This window comes from Paralichthys olivaceus, chromosome 24 (assembly GCF_024713975.1).
Source record: "Paralichthys olivaceus isolate ysfri-2021 chromosome 24, ASM2471397v2, whole genome shotgun sequence".
NCBI lineage: Eukaryota > Metazoa > Chordata > Actinopteri > Pleuronectiformes > Paralichthyidae > Paralichthys > Paralichthys olivaceus.
The window spans coordinates 11,955,393-11,973,174 of NC_091116.1; the positions used below are offsets into that span (position 1 = coordinate 11,955,393).

General features: G+C 42.1%; 1 protein-coding gene across 2 annotated transcripts in view; it reads left to right on the forward strand.

Moving 5' to 3' along the window:
* LOC109640927 (xin actin-binding repeat-containing protein 2-like) overlaps window positions 1–17,782 on the forward strand; it is a 43,213-nt gene that overhangs the window by 8,811 nt on the left and 16,620 nt on the right. Inside the window, exons 4-5 of one of the 2 annotated variants that reach the window (XM_069520577.1) lie at window positions 8,189–8,288; window positions 15,959–16,116. In XM_069520577.1, the coding sequence (XP_069376678.1) occupies window positions 8,189–8,288; window positions 15,959–16,116 (258 nt within the window). Of the gene's footprint in view, window positions 1–8,188; window positions 8,289–12,097; window positions 12,302–15,958; window positions 16,117–17,782 lie in introns of those variants that run through there. The other variant, XM_069520578.1, reaches the window with a different exon arrangement.

Sequence of the window (17,782 nt, forward strand, 5' to 3'; positions counted from 1 at the left end):
TCTCATCCACGCCTTCATGTGATTTCTGTCGTTATGACGATCTGGCTGTAACCAGGAGTCGGGCATGTCCACCGTCGAGCCACAAATATGTGTGGGATTAAAGATCGTTTTGCTTTCACAATAAAACAACTTGCATCCGATGAAGCTTCATGTGAGGATTTAGATGTTAAAAATACTGCACAATGATTTCAAATTCTGACTTCTCTAGAAAAAACATCTTTAAAAAAACTATTTTGTGCGTTACCCGTTGGGTACCTGACTCAGTGCAGGACACTTTGTATCCAGGCTTGCGACTCGGTCACATTTGGTTCCATATAAACGTCTGTACTCTACGGTGACACAGAGTCCGTCCACCTGCACTAGCTTGTGTTACACACTCACATAATTATAGACTCAAAAATCCCCATAATATCAAGGAGGCATGCAGTATGTCAGCCGATGTCAGTACCATGATTCAGTGTATATTTGGAGAGGCTGAAAACAGAGCCGGATCCCGAGTCGTCATTTATAAATAGTGCTGCCTGTTGAACATTGGGAGGGAGCCTGATGAAAGAGACTGAAACATGATTTACATTCAGCGCGCACAAGGCCGCATTGTGAAAGAGAGGCAGAGGGTGAGGAAGGTGAGGATAGAGATTCAGAGTGAATCAGCAGGGGGGTGGGGAGCTGAGAGAGAATCCAAATGAAGAGCAGGATTATATTTAAGCAGGTGAAGCAGGTCAGCGTTATCCGTAATGATTCGATTCATCAGGCTCTCTCGCAATTTTACTCCTTTTTCAATCTTCTCCTTTCTGGATAACTTTGGTTCCACAGAGACGTGGATGTCCGTCACCTTCAGCCCGAGTTAAACTCTCTGACCGTCAGGGGAGAAATGGCCAAAAATCAGAATGAGGAACAAGATACAGGAACTAAATATACAACTTCACCAAATGTACAATACATATACAACAAAAGTGGGATATAAGTTCATATTATGAAAAACGAAGGACATACTGAGGGAAAAAATGCTGAGATTTTGAGAATAGTCATAATATTACAAGAATAAAGTCGAAATTTAACGTGAACAGTTTCTTGTACAATATGTTAATAGCTCTAATACACAATAATATTAATGTGGTTCTGATTTGGGTAAATTGTAATATTATATATTTTATCACTTGTGAAATCTTGTTGTTGAAACGACATTTTTACTTGTGAACAAACGACTTTATTCTCCAAATCTCTGATCTGATTTTCCCTTAAGTGGTCCAGTATATCATTATTATTATATGAGTTTATATTTAGTGGACTTCATTATTCATGTAAATGTATTGCTGTTCTTGCAATACTTCATCATAATGAACATAATGTTATGCTATATTAATGTAATTGCCCTCTGAAGCAGTAATTCAGCATATATAACCAGCTTATATAGACATTCACACATCTCTGTGTCCGGGTCATGAACATTTTAAAGACTTTTTGATTCTTCTCTTTAGACTTTTGGTTTTGTATTTTTATATTTTTGAATTTATATTTTCATTTTGGATTTGTTTCTTCTTGTTTTACTTTGAAGCTTCTCTCTTACCTTACATCCTCCTTTGTGTGCACAATATTTTGATCAGGCTTTAGTTTTGTTCCTTTTGCTTTTGGTAGTTTTTTTATTTAGTTTGCTAATCTGCTTTATTAAATCCCACACATCATACCCCTTTGGAATGTCTAATATTATTATCTGTCACAAAAATATCTATCTACATTCTGGTTGAGCACCCGTCCAGTCTGCGTTAATCATCTACTAATGTCCCTGTTAGTTTCCAGCAGTAAATACACACTGCGGCCCATCAGCTTTGAAACTCAATCGCTGGACGTCTGTCAAAGTTTAATTTTCCTGCTTCTTACTAGATCTGGGTCAGATTTGTCATTTGCAAATGGACTCACACTTTACCCTCCTGTCCCTCGACAGCCTCCACTTTGTGAGCAAGTCACTTAACCCTGTAGAGATGGTGAAGCACTCAGACACCAGCTGAAAGCTGTTACTGTGCATGTTTGGTGAGTGGAGGGGCTACTAACTCACAGATACACTGTTTTCTTCAGGCCTAGTCGCACCAAGTGAAATGAATCATCGTCTCTGCATAATATTTGGCTCCAGAGTTTTTGGGGACCCTGAGGACGGGTTGCAATATGAACTCTGTGAACTCTTCTGCTCCCTTTGCTTTCCGGTCCAGTCTTACCATGAAGGAGCAGCCTTTTCTTTCCTCGTCTAACCATCTTCTATAAAAGAACACTTTGCTGTAATCGCCCCGTGAAATCATTTTAATTGTAAAATGGAAATAGATATTCATGTTGCCAATACACTGGACTGCCCCCTGGCTTTCCTGTAGCATAGCTGCCTCATGAGGCGCGTGCAAGTGAAGCTAAAAATAGCAGCAGGGTTAGTCATAACCTCCAAACGCTCCGGTGAAGCTACAGTGGGCGGCTGTGGTCCTACTGGGCAGATCCCAGCTGCAAATGTGTGAGGATCAAACAGTCGGGCATGTGAAGGTGAACTGTCATGGCTGCACAGTTGGTTTTAGATGTGAGGCCTGTTCACACCAGAAAAATCTAATTTTTCTAGAATTGCTGACGTCTTGGCAGAGCTGACCTTTCAAGGGGACAAGGAGCAGTTACGTTGCACTGGTACTCTACATCTTCATTTAAAGATGGACAACGCCTCCTCGCACTATCCAGAAAAATGAAGCATAAGTATCCTGGATACGAGCACCGCCTTTGTGCACATTTGGGGCCAGAGTCTGCCCAGTAGCACTCTGGGAATGGAGCCACGATAGCGAGGTCCTGTCGATACGAGGTTCACCAATCATGAGTCAGTCTCAGCTGTCAATCATGATGCATTACCCCATTTTTATCCCCCCAAATAACCAATTAAAGCCAAGCTTACCAGAAAAAGAGTAGAAAAACCAAGCAGAACCCGCTGTTCATCAAGCACACGCAGGAGATTTTGTGACTCTTTGACAGGGCGGCACCACAAATGCTGCCTGAGGGAAAACTCTGACTAAATGTTGCATCATGTATTCAAAAAAAATAAAGAATAATAAAAACACCACAGAGCCTCTCTCACCAGCAACAGGATGCGATGAAAACACATCAGCAAGATTTTGTGTGTCAAAAAACTGCCAGGGAGGAAAATGAAGCACAAGCTGTGACTGGAGCAGCAAAGCTATGTGCCCTGGGCTTATTTATCAAGACAGGCTTTTGTAATGGAGAGCTCCAGTATCAAAATAGCTCTGCTTTGTTTGTCTGTCGCCACCAATGTCTGTTTGTTAGTTTCCTCTGCCTGAATTATTATTTTGCCCTGACTCCGTCTGGGTATTTTGCTTTTAGTTAATCCTTTCTGTCCCTTCTCGACATCCATATCTCTGCTCCTGTAATTCATCAAGTTTCTTTTCTGCATCTGACTTTCCTACGATGGAGGATTTAAAACATGAAATAAGTGTATTTGTACTTCGACTGGATTGCTAAAGGCTTATGGCCCCAAACAAAACAGTGGCGAGGAGAAAGCAGCTGCCAAAGAGTGGATGCAGAAAAAGAGAGGGAGTGGAAGTGAGTATGGCTGGGATGACCCTCCAATGAACAATGCTCATGGTTGCAAAACACCGATGAGGAGGAGGAGGTGATGATGAAGATGATTATCATTGAGATCCAAATTCCAGACAAGTCTTTACTGTTTTCCCCTTTGTTCAACCCTGTGCTGCTTTATCTTTGCTGTCATCATTTGACCTGCAAATGAAAACCATCTTACTTTAATAGTTCTGGCTGCTGATCTTCAGCAAATGAATCCTGTGTTGACTGTTGCAGGTGGTTCACTTTCAACCATGTGCCTCTAAGATGAGGAAAAAAACTGATTAATTAATTTATACTTGCCTGATGAATGCACCAGCTGCCTCTGCTTTCTCTTCCGCACTAATGTGAGTGGATTGGCTAGTACCTGCACTTAAAACACGATTTGATTCGCTGGTGCAACACGACGCAATAGATCTGCATGCAGTATTTTGGTTGAAGCCTCCTGTGCATAGTCCAGCGTGCAGAGAAACTGACACTCATTTCTTTTAATCTTTCCAAATCTTTTTTGAAATGAGGACAAATGCAAGCCTTTTTTTCACACATCAAGATAATATGAAGTTTGATTTATTTTGATTTCACTTATTTGCTTCTGTTCTCGAACTTGATTTTCATCTATAGTGTGGGGAAAGGACATTATGGCCTCTGACTTCGGCCTGGATGATCATCCACTGGTCAGGCTGTGGAGGCCTGAGGTGGCACAATCCCAACATAATCTTTACAAGATCCTGCATGCTCAAATTTTCCATTATGCTCTCTGAGCCTGAGGTGTTGTCTTTTCAGTGAAGTAAATCCAAAACCGCTCACTCCTGGTCTCACTGCTGCTCGCTTTGTGATACAGACCCTGCAACACAAATTCAAAATGCAGACATGATAATATTCCAAAACATGCAAAGCTCCACATGTGTGTTTTAGGGAAACACGTCCAAAGTAGCTGGTTGCCTCAGTCGGACCCAGTGGTTTGTTTGCTGCTGTGGAGCCTCGAGTTGAGTTCGAGAGCAGGCACTTGTATGTTGTGCCAACCAACACTTTCACAGGTTTCACAGCCAGTTGCATTCATTCCAAGAGCCATCACGGTGTGTGCATGTGGCTTCACTAACTATACAGTGTCTATGTCCACACAATTCACAGCAGACAAAGAAATCCTTAAAATGAAGTACCCAGACAGCGACTTCTTTTCTTGGCAGGGTCCCTCAGTCCGTGGCCGTACACCAGCCAGAGCTACAGTGCTACTCTAAATACATATGTGCCAAAAAGCTGTTGCTGGCACAACTCCTCTAAAAGTCCAAACGTTGGAACCAATAGCAGCAGCAGCAGCAGCAGCAGCAGCAGCAACATTTTCTGAAACCTTTAAATGCAAGATGACTTTAAGCTGCTCTCAGACATGCACATTTCTCCTGAAAATTTCCAAAGGAGCTGAATGTGAGAATGCAAATGTCCGAGTCAGTTAACTGCAAGCTAGTGGGCATGTTGATGACGTTTCTAACATGCAACTGAAAACTGTAGAACAGAAGCTAAACACACAAAGATGCAGACGAAAGACCGGTGTCACCTCTCACCTGAATGTTTTGGACATTTTCCCGTTGTTGAGAACGCGTCTCTTGCTGCGTTCTTCATACGTGAGAGGCAAAGTCCAGAAAATGTCTGGACACATTATTTTTGGAAATTTACATCAAAGAAACGTCTTAAAATTGAGGGATGAGATGGTATGAAGAGATTAAAAAACAGAAAACCCAGCATTCACCTGCACGACAACCTGGATAACAACCACGCTGCAGATGCACTTGAGCGGGCCCGACAGCTGCCTCAGCACAAAGAGGGAAGAGAAAGAAAAACAGAAATAAGGAAGAGAGACAGTGAAAGTAGGGAAATGAAGAGCAAAAGAGAAGGAGCGCTCCCAAATTAAGATCCTAAGTGTTTAAGGAGTACATTTCGTGGAGGTGCACGACCCCTCTCTGCCAAAATGTCACATCTAATATTGAAACCATGGACCTTATCGATTCAAACTGCTCCAGTAGCTTCACCAACTCCTGCAAAAGCACTCAGAGCAATTTCCGAGCTATTTGAGAGCGAAGTAGTCAGGTGGAGGAGAGATGGGTCGACGTCGGACAAATGTAATCACTGCTATAACCTTGAGCATATAACCTGATTCAGGCTAAATATTACACATGCTACTCGAGGCACCATCGAGGTAAATTGGTATCTTTACACCTGATTTTTTTTTCTCATCCAACGGGATTATTATCTTCAGCGAGACCTCAGGGGCTCAGTTCTCGAGTAACAGACTTATAAAAGTAACATTTTCTAGACGGAGGATGACATGGGAGGGGAGAGGGGGAGGACATTTGTGGAGAGGGAGGCGGACAGCTCTCCGCAGAGACCCCCCTGTGCACCACAGCCACGTCGTTAAAGTCCGACCAGTAAGAGCGCCGCCCGTCTGAAGACGAAAATGTCAGCGGCTGATACAAGACAATTAGAGTAAAACGTGTCACGGCTAGAATCACATGGGCTGTTTCTTCACACCATGGTTTCACCGTCACCGATCCGACTGGCCTCTTTGTGGGCGTCTGTCACACATGAAATGGTCCCAGATGGCCTGCGCTGATTTCATTAGCTGAGCTCCTTTTAAGAGGATCTGACTTAATTTTTTTTTAAATTCTTTCATCGGGATTATCTCTCGTGACAGGCCCGTACATTTAGACAGATTTTACCAAGCTCTGTCCCTTATTAACTCTGTCAGTCTGTCAGAGATATGCACACACACACACACACACACACACACACACACACACACATATGCATGCATACACCACCCTTCTTCCTCCTTCCTCGGTGGCAGCCTGTGCCAAAGAGAACATATGGCAGGGACTCAAAGCTTGATAGCACTTGTATGACACATTATGCCGCTGCTGGTTATTATATCTCATAAAACACATCTTGTCTGATAGGTGGAATCATAAAGCACCAAATATCTGTGGTCTTTTTAAGGACAGACGACTGAAAGCTCCCAAATGAATGATCTGACAAAAGCCAACACTTCTCTGAAAGTCTCTTATGTTTTCGTAATGACGCTGAACCCTAATGCCTTCTTTAATAATGTCTAAATCAATACACAATCCAGTGTTAATGTGCAGCGGCTAACGCTGTTCTCTTGTTCTGTGAGGCTGCACGTCCTTGACCAGCTTTGTAAAGGGCATCATTATTTTTTGTCAGCAGAATTGTGGCACATTGTCAACCTCTCCGCACAGGCTGTTGTTCTTTGGCTTTTGAAAAACTGTCTTTGTGTAGCATCTTCTAGACAAAAAAACAAACAAAGAAAGCTTTTCTTCTGCTGGTAACACAAATAACTTGGGGACAATTTCCATTTTAATCCATTTTTGAGAAACCTGCTTATTCTCAACTCTCAGATTCCATACTCTGTTGTGCTTTTGTGCCAAATGTAGCCCTGGGGTGGCTCTGCTCAAAAGTGCGGATGATATTTAAACAAGGTTTGGTGCCAGAAAAACATCATAAAGAGTAAATATATTTGTGGTGAGCCCCAGGGTAAAGTCCTGGGTCCATTTCCTTATTGTATATTTTGTCTTTAAGACTGAGGAATGCTGGAAGAAAACTTGATCATATGATTTGTTGTCCAGCGAAAAGTTTGATTTAAAAAGTTGCATTGCAGCCCGAGCCCAGTGATTGAGGTTTATACACCCGACCTATTGACACACTTATTCTACTCTGAGGACAATGTCTTGTCCTTTGGTGCATTTCTGAAATAATGCTTGACACCTTCAGCAGAGAGACTAATCTGTGTGTGGGTGTGTGTGGGTGTGGGTGTGTGTGTGGAGTTGTTGCATGTTTGTTGTCACTCTGTGTTGACGCCCAGCAAGAAGCTGTCAGAAAAAAAGCCTTGGGGATCACATTTGATTTGCAAATGAAAGAACACACCCGCACATTTGCAAACACACACACAGTTCTACATAAGCACACAGACACAGGTGTGTTTGTTCCCCACAGGGATGATTTGCAACTGAATAGGCGTGTTGCACAGGCGTGTTGCACAGGCATGTTGCACAGGCTGATTTCTAAGTTTTGACAAAATGCTTCCATGGGAAAAGCATGAGAACATTTTTTGATGGATTAAACCTGCAGCAAAGCAAGTACTCATTACTACATGATTATACAAGTACTCAGTGCTCACTGCATTATATGAGTACTAAATAATAATTACCACATTATTACATACTCACTTCTCATCAATTCTTTATTGCATGCATATTGCTCATTACTACATTACTACATTATTGCTATAGTGCTTAGTAGCCATTACTACATTACCTGTATACACCAAGGACATGTCATGTACCTTCTATCAAGTCTCAGATAAAGTGGCTCTATTAAAATTCAACCAAATGCTGTTTGCACTAACTCTACTGCTCCAAGGTCAACACTCTTTACACTGTGTGTGTGTGTGTGTGTGTGTGTGTGTGTGTGTGTGTGTGTGTGTGTGTGTGTGTGTGTGTGTGTGTGTGTGTGCAATTTGGTCACCTCCAGCTGGTTTTGACCTCACCAGGTGTTTCCTCTGATAGCTCTCTCCCTCTCTTACCAGGAAGTGACAGCCATCCACACCTCCCCGTCCAAACGAGTGACGTCCAGTTCTCTCCAGTCGACAGATCCGACGATGGCCTCACCGCAGGACACCTCTCTTTGTGAGTACTTTCTTGTTCTTTAGGAACTTTTCAGAAAGTGTTGATGCAATACCAGATGTGTTTAAACATTAGTCCTGTGGCCGAGTGTTTGCATCGTGGTTACACTTCTCTGTCAAGCAAACGACCGAGGCTGCTGAATGGTTAATGCAATGTTTTGTCCCATTTGTTCTGTGAGATAACCATTTGGCAGAAAGCAGCTTTTATAAAACCAGATAGTTCTTTGCCAGATAAGGCTGTGCCTCCCTGGCAGGTTTTTAATGGGAAGCTCGGGGCTCGTGAGACGCTGTGCTTCCATTACTGCGATAGCAACAGTGTTGAGGCTGCAGCCAGTTTGTTTGCCACCGACACTGATAGCACAGATGGAGCTTACAGTGCGAGTTACAGTAACTCTGCAAGGATCGCAAACACAAGTACTAGAGGGAGCCTGTTCTAGATATCGGCCTCTGAGGTATGATAGACCATGGAATCAGTTTGTGTGTGTGTGTGTGTGTGTGTGTGTGTGTGTGTGTGTGTGTGTGTGTGTGTGTGTGCAAGTAAAAGAGAATGAAAAACTACATTTTGAATAAAGTTATTAAATCATCAACAGCTGCGCCATGACAGTCAAGATGAGTAAAACCAAAACAATGAGCTAAAAGAAGCTAAAAAGATCCATTAATCTTGAGTGGGTGAGTGTAGCTGCTGATAATATATAACAAGTTCATGATACAATTTTATCTCTTTTTCTTAATCTCTGTTATTTGCTTTGGCAAAATGTGTGATGTCATGCCTGTGTGATCTGAGTGTGAGAGTGATTGTAGCGAGGGAGTAAAGTGATGGAAGTGTTGAGAGGCGTCACAGCGGCATCAAGGTGTTTACCACACACTCATAAACCCGGCCGTGCATGCTCACACTCAACACCCTCACACACACATCTCTACCTGAGATCACTCAGGCTTTCCTGTCGGCCCGTGCGTCTCTAAATCTTTGCGTCGTGTCTAAAATTGGAGTTGTTGACGATCCTCTGCATTCCTGTTGTCTCGACCGAGCTTTTGTCTTTGCTGACGAGATGTCGGTGACAACGCTGCACAATCCGTCAGGCCAAATGAGTGACAGCGGTGGCAGGAGGGCTTCAGGAGCTGTTGCCTGCAAAGCCGCAGTGTTTAAATAAAGCAGCGTGTAACTGCTCTTTAAACAGATGCAAAGCTCACTCTGAATCTCTGCACTGCTGCTGACCTTGTGTACTTGTTTCCTCTCACATGACACCAGAATAACCACCACAGCTTTGGGGCTGACACAATAGTGCAGATTAGACACAAGTGCTATTCAAATCTATTGTGTAATCTATCTATCTATCTATCTACCTACCTACCTATCTATATATATATCTATCTTGTGTATATTTTACAGTGAAAAACATATATGTGTATATAGTGCATATTAAAAATGTGTGTTTTTCCCTGTGTTGTATAATGTTTTGCATATACATGCACTGGAATCATTAATACAATACAGTCAAAAGCTCATTTTCAACACATCATTACATACACAGTGTGTTTGTGTGTGTATATATAATACATTTTATATATGTGTGTGTGTGTGTGTGTGTGTGTGTGTGTGTGTGTGTGTGTGTGTGAGTGTCCGAGGCGGATTAAACTTGTCAGACAGGCTAAGCCCAAGATCATTTTTCAAAGTGGTCAAATGCTGCCAATTGGTGGATTTGCCAAAACACTGTTTTTGTTTTAATTAATCTCCTCCCAGGTTTTCCTGCCAAACGATGATGTCTTCATCCTCATCCTGAAGAAAACACAGCCTTTGTTTACATTTTATTACTTTAGCAGCCATTGTGACAGGCGAATTAGATCCTAAGAAAAGACAAATGAAGGGAAACTGAAAACTGCGGTTGAGAGGAGAACATTGTACTGGATTGGTTTTGCAAACCTGTACCCGTCCAGCACAGTCTGGTACCTTCAATTATCACCAAATCAATTGGACCCGACAGAATCAATTAAAGTAAGACCTGGACTGACCCGAGATAAAATACAATCTCAGAGCTGCTGCAGGACAGTGAAGGCTAAAGTCTACAGGATATTCACACAATGCCAGGAGGAAACAAATCAAAATAAATAAAAATGCACAAATGAAACACCCACATAAATGTTATTTCAGAGGATTCTGTTCACTTGAACCAGCTTCAGTGAATAGGTGTTCACTCACACCTCCTCAAATTCCTGCCTTGTGAAGGCACAGCTTGAATACCTTCATTTATTATATGAATAATTTAACGAGACACCTGATTGACCTTGTGTGTTTTTATAAATGCTAATAAATCTCCAAACTCTATTTTATGTTCAATTTCTTCACTCTACTAAAACCAACTGCACAGATGTTGCAGAGGCTGCTGCACTTAAATACGTGCGTTGCCTGTTGATTACATTATCGACTGCATATTTAGGTGTTAACATGGGTCCCTATCTTCTCATTATTCCATCCAGAGTCCCTGTTGTTTAAATAACACATGCACATGCATCATATCTGAGCACCCATGGGTGTGTTGGTCTTAAAAGCAGTGGAGGGCGACTTCACGATTCAGTCCTTCCTCCACCTTGTGCCATGCTGCTCCTGGTTGCACTGCTTTTGTACCAGCACCCACATTTGTCTCTGCCTCCTTGCCTCTCTATAACACATTATTGACAGCTCACTCTAACAAAAACTGTACTTATTGCACGACTCCCTTGTGTGTGGCCTCACTTCATTTGCGGATCTTCTCAGGTCCCTTCATTAGGTAGTCTGCAGCAGTGTGTTTATTTTCCACTTTAGGAACAGGAAATCCATGAGCAATTTCAGTGGGATTATCAGCAGAGTGCAGCTTCCTCCACAAGCCTGATAACCACGCTTTTCTCTTCGCGATGTGCTGCCAGCGGCACCTCGCGGATTGGGCTCCCGGAGAACACCTTGTGTTTCATACATGAGTTCGGTAAACAGCCATGATCGCAGCTAATAATGTGAGGGAGCAGTCAAACATACCCTGATTCCTGCAGGGTTATGTAAGCCAGCTTCTCTCCGGTATTGTCAAGAAGGATGTAGGTTGAGGAAGAGTGAATGAAAGGCCTGAGGCTGTTCAGACTCAAACAGAAGGTCACTTGTTTAAAAGAGGACCTTTGACTTTGCTTTAGGGAAACATATGTCCAGGACAGCCATTTGAAAAAGAGGAAGGAAAGAAAGGAACACAAAGAAAGATTATCAATATGAATTACTATCCTTCCACACATCAATTCATTCATTAATAATTAATGGACTTCTGCTCAATGTTCTCAGGCTTCTTCACAGCAAGATCCTGACATTTTGCATTTGTTGCAGAGACTTAACATCCAGAAAGGTTGGAACTCGTCGTGATCGCTGGTACACAGCGAACAAACAGGCTTTTACAGGGAGCAAACATTAGTTAAACTAAACTCCTAATGGCAACAAAAGCAAAGAAGCATGTGTTCCAAAATGTTTATTACAATCTGTGCAGGATATTTGGTCGTGTCATCGAATATTATAACTCTCACATTGATCGTATGTTGAGTTAATCATTAGATGTCACACCATGATATTTAACAAGCAGAGATTTCAAATGCCACATGTCTCCCTGCAGTCTGCTGCATGAATTCCTGTTCTCTAGCTCACAGTGTGGGACGTCTGCGTCCATAAGTCCACTGTGACATAAGGTTAAGGGCATGATGGGTACCTTGATACTTGACACTAAAAAAAGCCAACCCACATCCACCTACCCTCTCCCCTCCGTCCATCCTATTTTTTACAGAGGGGGACTTCTAAAATAAAATCAGCTGTCACTGGATCCCTGGGCCACACTGAGCTGTGGAGCTGGAGCTGGTCTCCAAGCCTCGCTGTCTGTCTCTGCCCAGGATTTTCCTGCTGTGTTGGGTTAAAGCTCATTTCTTTTCCTGGTATTCCAAGACAGCCCTTTTCTATTCTGTTGGATTGTATTGCTGCTTGACGTAGAGAGAGAGCGACCTGCACAGGTTTAGAAGGTAAGAGATGTATGTGGACTATGCATGTGTCAATGCTGGCTCTTGTAAAAGCTCTTTGAAAGATATTTTCCATCTAAGCAGAAGTGGAAGGAGAGAAATTGGATGCGCTAGATGACATTTTACCTCATAATGAATTGGTTCGATGAGCTCAGGCTACATCAGTGGTGTAAAATCAGAAATAAGACGAAAGTGGAGGGCTTGTTTTGTGTTGGAATATCAAATCGAAAAGACATGTGATATTGCAATATGTTTCTGTGATTCCACTAGGGTTTGGGCTTTGTCATAAAATGTGCATTGGCACTTCCTATTTCCTTCCACAGGATATAATCAGCAGGATCTGGAATATTCTGAAAGCACAGCGAATCAAAGTACATAGCCTTAGCATAAGGAAGCACTCCAGGGGAATCCGCTCTCTGTGTACAGACGTTTTTTTTGATGGATTTGACAGCTCAATTATTGTGCCTGTTTTGCTCTCATCGGTAAGGAAGAAATCACCCTGCATGGCTGACATTTCAATTAGTGTAGCTCGTTTCTGCTCCCGTCAAACCGTGTCAGTCAAACGCTTCGGTCAGTAAATACTGCACAGAAAATTGGGTTTCTCTGTTCCTCTGTTATTAGGAGACGATCTCCTCTTGACACAGACTTAAGGGCCTTCATTTAACTTTGCTCTACAATGCTATCAACTCTGAGGTCCCTCTCCTGTACTTTCTCCTTTCTCTTTCCTGGTGGACCTCAGTCGTCTCTCGCCCTAACCCCCCACGCCACCCTACACCCCATCACTCCTCGCTCGCCGGCGGTGCAGCGCCTCACCACTGACAGGGAGGTCAGTGGTCCGTGGACGGGCTCAATATAGACACTGAGTCATGCATACCAGCAGCAGCATGACCTCCCCTGTTGACTTTTTCCCGGGCCTCACCCTCTTCCATTAACCCCCCACCCGGTGCCAACGCTTAAAGAGATAAGATGCTACATGTAAAACTGTGAGAGGAGGAAAGCAGCCGCCAGAGTTTGAGTAAATATGCATCTGAACGGATCAATAGAAGAAACGATTGCAGTTAAAAGCTTTTGTTTTTTAAGAAATGTTAAAGTTTGAGTATTGTGGCTTAAGTAGTTGGGAGGACTTCATTGATATTCATACATGCTAAACGTCCATTAAACACACATATCCAAAACCTCATTATAACACTAACAATGTCAAAATGTCCTCATAATGACCAATGTCCTAACAGCGACAAAAAAATTGTCCTTCAATCAATCAATATACTGATCAACCTTTATTTAAATAGAACCTTTTAAAACAAATCAAATGCAATAAAAAGTCCTTAACAGGGAAATCATAGGATGTTCAAACAACTTAGAAATCTTTATAAACAAATTCAGATTTGGAGACTGATTCATTCCAAAGAAATCAATAATAGAGAAGACAACAATAGAGGAAAGTTAAAATGATAAAAATCACTAAATCAACACTAGAATTTAGTAAAAGAAATTTGAATATGATTAATATTAATGATTAAAAGATGAATATACATAATAAACCCGTAAAATTATTCAACTCTTCATAAAAGACTAAATATACACACGCGTCCTCTGTGTAAATCTCTTGTTACAGGGGAACATGACGCTGCACACGGAGCCGGTTTATAAAAAGCCTGGTTTTATCTTTTTTCCCGCTGGAGCCTGGTTACCTCACCTCCATGCTATGGCACATTTGCATCCCCTTCTCAGAAGCCAGAGATATCCAAAGCACTGTTGCCACTGCTGTGACAGCTCCAGACATGACGTGAACATTTATCTCCGGTGATAAACGAGGGCATTATCCTTGTGTTGCTGTCACCGGGCCGGAGTTAGGTCACACCGCAGCCTCAGGTGTATGGTTTCTGACCCATATTTATAGGATGCGCTGGTTATTTTCAGATGCTGCTGTCTCCGGCAGCTTTATCTCTCCCCCCGATGGGTTACGGGTCACACTAACATCAGATGTAGCAGAAAGCGAGGTTCAGTCAATCCACGCATCTTCAGGGAAATACGATTTTGATGAATATTGATCATACAGGCCTCCAGTAGTAAAAAGCACCTCAGTCAGTGGGAGAACTTATTGTCTTTCTCAGTAAAATGCTGAAAACAATTAGAGGTTTTTGACTCTTGTCGTCTAACCCTGTGCTCACTACTCCTCATCAGGATGTAAAAGTGGATCGTACAACACAGCCAAACGCTTTCTCCATTTTGCTCTTTCCAGCTTTTCAGTTTGCTCAGAGGTCAACAAGTAAACGAGGGCCATGACTAAGCACAGCTGTAGTAACACTGTGGCGTACATGAAGATGAACGACAGGTCTACACTGCCTGCCAGAAATCAAACTAAAATATCCTGGATACAAACGCTGCCATCTTGCACATTTGGAGCAATCGGTCAGGGTCATTTATTTAAGGCTTACTTTGACTTTTCAGTTTGGCCCATGTCCCGTCCACTAACACAGAGATGTGCCTTATTTCCAGTCAAGTCAGGGGCTTCACCTTCGGAGAGCAGTCATGTCATCCATCTTTAATATTAAAATATTATTAAACTTCCCACATAGTCGAGATAATAAATCCATCTATACAGATACAGAGATCAATATCAGTGGGTGTTTGATGACATGGAGCTATATGGTGTCAGGTGTTACTATAGGTAGGCTGAGAGAAGCACAGCCGAGCAACGTGTGGTATGCACTAATCCAGTGAATGTGATACTAATCTCCATACTACGACTCCACCGAGCGGACCTTCACCACGTCCACATGCACTGAAGAGGCAGCTGCTTCGACACGTCTTAAATAAGCATGAATCAGACTGATACTGACCCCCGCTTTGAGCCAGAATTACTCCGACGCATGATAATGTAAGCACCTATATCGTGAAAACAACACAACAAGGAAGCAAATCTCCAAAGTGTCAAAAGGTTAGAGTGTGAGCACTTAATGAGAGTGAATCATTTCTGTTTGTGCGCTTTCATCCCACTGTGCTGTTGCCTGGAGAGAGAGAACTGGCTAGAAGCTAAAAGGTCCAGTGTGGGTGTACAGTATGCCGAGCTTTAACGGAGCCCTCTCTCTGTTGCCTAACGATGCTTTGTAGGGCAGAAAAGTCAAATGTAAAATCAATGGTCTTCTCTAATTGGCTATCCACAGAGATGTGCTGTGCAACGTGCAGGATCATAAAGTAGTCCTTTGTGATTGATGAAGGTCAGCTTTGGTTTTGTGTCACCATGTTTTCACTGGTTTTTCGCCTCTGGTTAAGCTGTCTCTGTCTTTTTCTGACTCAGGACGAAAAAAAAAAAAAACTAAAGCTTTAATAGTGTAGTTTTCAAGCGTCTAATTTTCTTTTATTTCCTTTCCTTGTATTTAAGAAGCAGCAGTGTAATAATTTACATATAATATTTCCAAGGGGTTGTTCTCGCTGAGGATAATAATTTCCCTCCCTGTTCCAGTGTAATGACAGAAAACTCATATCCACAAAACCGTCTTTAAGCCTGTTTACAAAAGGGCAAGATCTGTGTCATTGATGAGCCTCAAAGTGTAATAAGAAGGTGGCAAATATCAGCAAGATCTCTTGGAGTTTGGTTTGTTGATGAAAGTCATTCACATCTTCAATTTAACAAGTTGTGGTTTTCTGTGTGTGCAGCTGCAGGCAGCCCAGGTAGACCCGGGTCCGGACGTCCCGAGGAGAGGGCCCCGAGTGCTGAGGACCAGGAGGCCGAGCCAGTGTCAGTAAAAGAGCGGCTGGCGATGTATCAGGCGGCCGTGTCCAAAAAAGAAACCAGCGCTTCCTGCTCCACTGCGGTAAGATGATAACTTCCACAGGATGTTACCAGAGACAGCAGAGAGGATGGATGAGAGGATGTGAAGTCGCCCGGAGCACGGCGCATAGACTCGGCCGTGTTTCCATTAAAGTGGCAGCATGTGATATACATTGCTGATGTTTATGGCCACATTCATGTCGTTTAATATATAATATATACCCCAGGGGTATATCTACAGTCCTGCTCTGTTGGATGGAGGAAGGGGGAAGGGGAAGATTTGTCAGTGCGTCATTAGGGTCAGTAGATTATCGGAAAATGCAGACTCCATGGAGTTTGAGTCCTTTCCCAGAATGCATTTAGAAAATCGTAAAGATTTCACTTCAACTGGAGCCACTTCAGTCACTGTGACCTTCATTTTCTCCAGCGCTGAATTTCGAAGGACATATTTCACTTTCACTCCACTACATTTATCATGGACTTTATATCAAGAAAAATAAAAAGCATTAGTTGCTTTCAAATCAAACTCTTCTGCCCTTGATTCATCTCAGACGCATTTCATCCATCAATTATCACGTTTCACTCATTTATTTATTTTTCTTCAATAACTAATTCAAATCAAACTTACCAGATGAATTAACACAAATATCAATGTGAAAAGAACTTCCAAAAATGGCAGAAACTATCTTGAAAAATGTATTTCACGTCTATACTGTCCCATCTGTTAACATGGAAGAGACGGTATTCATGACACTTTGACATGTTTCATATGATTATAAGTGAGCACTAGTAACCCCTGTTTACTTAAGTTGGTTTATTTTTAGATCTGGTAAAAAATATAATTATACCATAAATGTATGAAACAAAAAGAGCAAAAATAATTGAACATATTTACTTTCAAATGAGCTTGATAGTTTTACTCGATAAAGAGCTTACAACTCGTGAATGTTTCACACAGTCCGTGAACAGCCGATTCAATCTTTCTGCATCATCCACATAAACAAATTATTATGCAATTTGCACAAAAACAATTGGACGACACTGTGTTCATGTTTGAATCACCGAGTGGTGAAATACCAGATGTCAACAAACAGATTACAGCCATATTTCTCAGTACGTGTGTTGATATTGTGGTTTTGATTCAGTTTCAGCCAGCTGCTCTCCCCTCTGAGCAAACACAGATTCTCTGAGGAGACGGATGTTATCCACTATTTTAAAATCCCTTGTTCAACCGTAGTTATAGAAGCACTCACATCTAAATAACAGAGAGAGGTGAGATAGTTATTATTTAATTAAACAGAAAAGATGAGTCCAAACTCTCTGTGATTGTGTGTGTGTGAATGGGTGAATGAGACAGACCATCACATTTACCCACTGGTGGGTCAAGGGGCCATAAAGAGGCCACAATTTACCCAGAGGGGACAATTACATGTCCAACATCCCTGTACTGATTCAGTAAGGTGCCCATTTAAGTCATTTCTTGTTTACTAAGCCACACGTCATTCAATATGTTTTGAAAATTTTAAATTGAAGAAAATAAAAAGCCCGAAGAGAAGAACTTCAAGGATCAGATTTCAGCTGCCATCTCCCCATTTCATAATTACGCTGTCCATCAAAAAAGGACAAAATCAATTAATCAATCAAATCACAACTTGTCTCAAAGGGCTCAACAGGGTGTGACACCCTCTGCCCTTAACTCTCGATAAGAG